The sequence below is a fragment of the Penaeus vannamei genome, chromosome 32 (assembly GCF_042767895.1).
Source record: "Penaeus vannamei isolate JL-2024 chromosome 32, ASM4276789v1, whole genome shotgun sequence".
Classification (NCBI taxonomy): Eukaryota; Metazoa; Arthropoda; class Malacostraca; order Decapoda; family Penaeidae; genus Penaeus; species Penaeus vannamei.
Genome location: NC_091580.1, coordinates 31,582,164 through 31,584,663, shown reverse-complemented (window position 1 = coordinate 31,584,663; position 2,500 = coordinate 31,582,164). Strand labels below are relative to the sequence as shown.

Below are 2,500 nucleotides of genomic sequence, written 5' to 3'. Positions count from 1 at the left end.
TTGTGTACAGATTTTATCTTTGATATTAGCTTTATTACAAATAGGTTATCCAACTTTTAATTTCAGGTTGACACGAGAATCTGGCCGCTACAAAGATGAACTAGACATAATGAAATATATCTGCAAAGATTTATGGGTAACTGTATACAAGAAACAAATTGACAACTTGAGAACCAATCATCAGGGAGTTTATGTCCTTCATGACAACCGATTCCGTTTTCTCTCACACATGGCTACAGGAAAGCAGTATCTTCAATATGCCCCCAGGGTAAGCATTTGAAATGTGTAATATTCAGAAGAATTTCCTTGTATGAGAACAATTGTGTTGCAAAAGCTCAGGCAATGTACATGAAAATTTTAGAGATCAGTTACAAATTGTTACTACTTGGCCGTGCAAAGTTCCACCCACCTAAGCATTAGACATAATATTATGCTATCCAGCCTTCCCTCTAAGGATGTAATACATCATTCACTGCTTTAGGGTTAAGAGAAATGAAATATTATTTCCGTGTTACTTTGAATTTTCTTTGTCTCTCCATAGTATCTTGCCTTCACATGTGGACTTGTGCGTGGATGCCTTGCCAACCTGGGGGTCACCTGTGTGGTAACAGCAGAAGTGACACAGCTCCCTGCCTGCAAGTTCCAAATTCAAGTTCAGCGGGGATGATAGACATGAACTTTTTTTTTTTGTAACATGCATCTCTTTATTTAATTAGTTATATATATGTATCCGTATGTATATGTGCACCTGTAAGGTTTCTTTAATTATGTTTAGTTATTAGAAGGATAATCTTTTTTTTGTATATTTATGTTACTGAATATTGATTGATGTGGTATGTCACAAGGTTCTATGACTGTATGTAGATAACTTTCTAGATATTTATAGAGACAGATCTTTACATTATTAAATACAAAGGATGCTTTTATATTCATATGGATGATAACATAAATGTCTTCTATGTGCTCCTCCATTCTTTTCATAGTCTGTTGAAAGTATATTATTTATTTCCTTGGTGTATATTACATGCCCCACCTAGGTTTGATTGGAGAGCATCTTTGTAAATAATACATAATAGATTATTGACCTTTTTAAATAAAATTATAGATTAGGTGTAATGAATTGAATTGTATGATTCATAGAACTTACTGCATTATTATCAAGTTTTTTTTCCTCATTGGTGAAATAAAACAGATTAAAAACTATGTTGTATCAAGGTAAATATTCCAGAATAGTACATTCCAGCAAATTGAAGTATGTGTAATCTGGAAATTGATCAATGATTTTAGTTCTGGAGATTTCATATAACCAGATGTTTAACCCCATGCTGCTGGGTAGCATGTATGTACATGCCATTGATGTATTGGACCAAGTAGCTGGTGACTTCGCATCAAGACCATTCCCATCATTTCTATGGTGAAACTTTTGGCCAATAAAACCTAAAGTGAAGGTAAACCCTCACATTAAAAAAATAATAATAAATTTACATGATGTCAGAATACAAGTTTTTAGGTACCTAATATTGCCCACAAAGTGCCAAATGAGCTGGATGCAAACAGGAAACTGTCAATGTGCGCCAACAATCCTGCATTAATGGCCTCAGTGTTAATGGGTTAACCCAGTGCCTCATCGAGAACTTTGGGTTTGCTTGGCCTCCACTTCAGGGAATATGCATGCCTCCTGGGCCAATTTCAGACTTGGCTAGTGCATCGCACTCTCTGCACTAAACCAACAAAGTGATATGATTTCTTTTTGTATTACAGATATCCAAAACATGATTTTAATGTTTTTGTATACTCAGAGATGCATGATATTCATTTAAGGTTTCTAGAATGAATCTATTAGCTTATGTAAATAACAGTCTATTTCAATAAATTAGGTGTGTTACACTCTGTGTAAAAGATGGAAGGTGGTTTAATTAAGGGACAAAAATATTTTTTTCATTTTCACAAATCTTGGTCTTAGAAAAGATAAGGGATCATATGCACTTTTATACAAGTCTTCTACTCCAATGACTTCAGAACTTCCCCTTAGTGGTTATACTTCAAAACAGACTGGCAGCCTTATAACAATCAGATTTGTTGACATGAGGAGACTGATCATGTAACCTACAGTGAAGGTTATTTACAGGCTCACATCAGCAGCAAGAAAGGCAACTTTTTGATGTGGGACATCTTCCAGGGATAGCAGGTTAAAAACTTGTTTGCTAAATATTGCACCAATTTTATGAAACAGTAACCAGACAGGGCATAACAAGTTCTGCTCTCCCTCAGGCAACACCCCAGGATGATACATGCACTGTAGTATTATGACAAATGACCCATCCTTCACACCCAGGTCAGCCAAAACAGGAATAGCACATCACCCAGAGCCAAAAACAAGTTGGACAGGATGTGAACTATGCATCATCTGGAGGTACTGGGTTAACAAGCTAATTTGCTGTAGAAATGGTTTTTATTGTCTCAAAGAATTCTTTATACAAATATTACGGTTTTATAGACA

General features: G+C 35.4%; 1 protein-coding gene across 2 annotated transcripts in view; it reads left to right on the top strand.

Annotated features, from left to right (window-relative positions):
- Trs33 (trafficking protein particle complex subunit Trs33) overlaps positions 1–2,500 on the top strand; it is a 13,244-nt gene that overhangs the window by 10,496 nt on the left and 248 nt on the right. For both annotated transcript variants that reach the window (XM_027356732.2, XM_070144360.1), the window contains exons 3-4: positions 67–268; positions 542–2,500. The exon at positions 542–2,500 is cut by the window's right edge and continues 248 nt beyond it. In XM_027356732.2, coding sequence (XP_027212533.1) covers positions 67–268; positions 542–667 — 328 coding nt within the window. In that variant the 3' untranslated portion in view covers positions 668–2,500. The remainder of the gene's footprint in view (positions 1–66; positions 269–541) is intronic.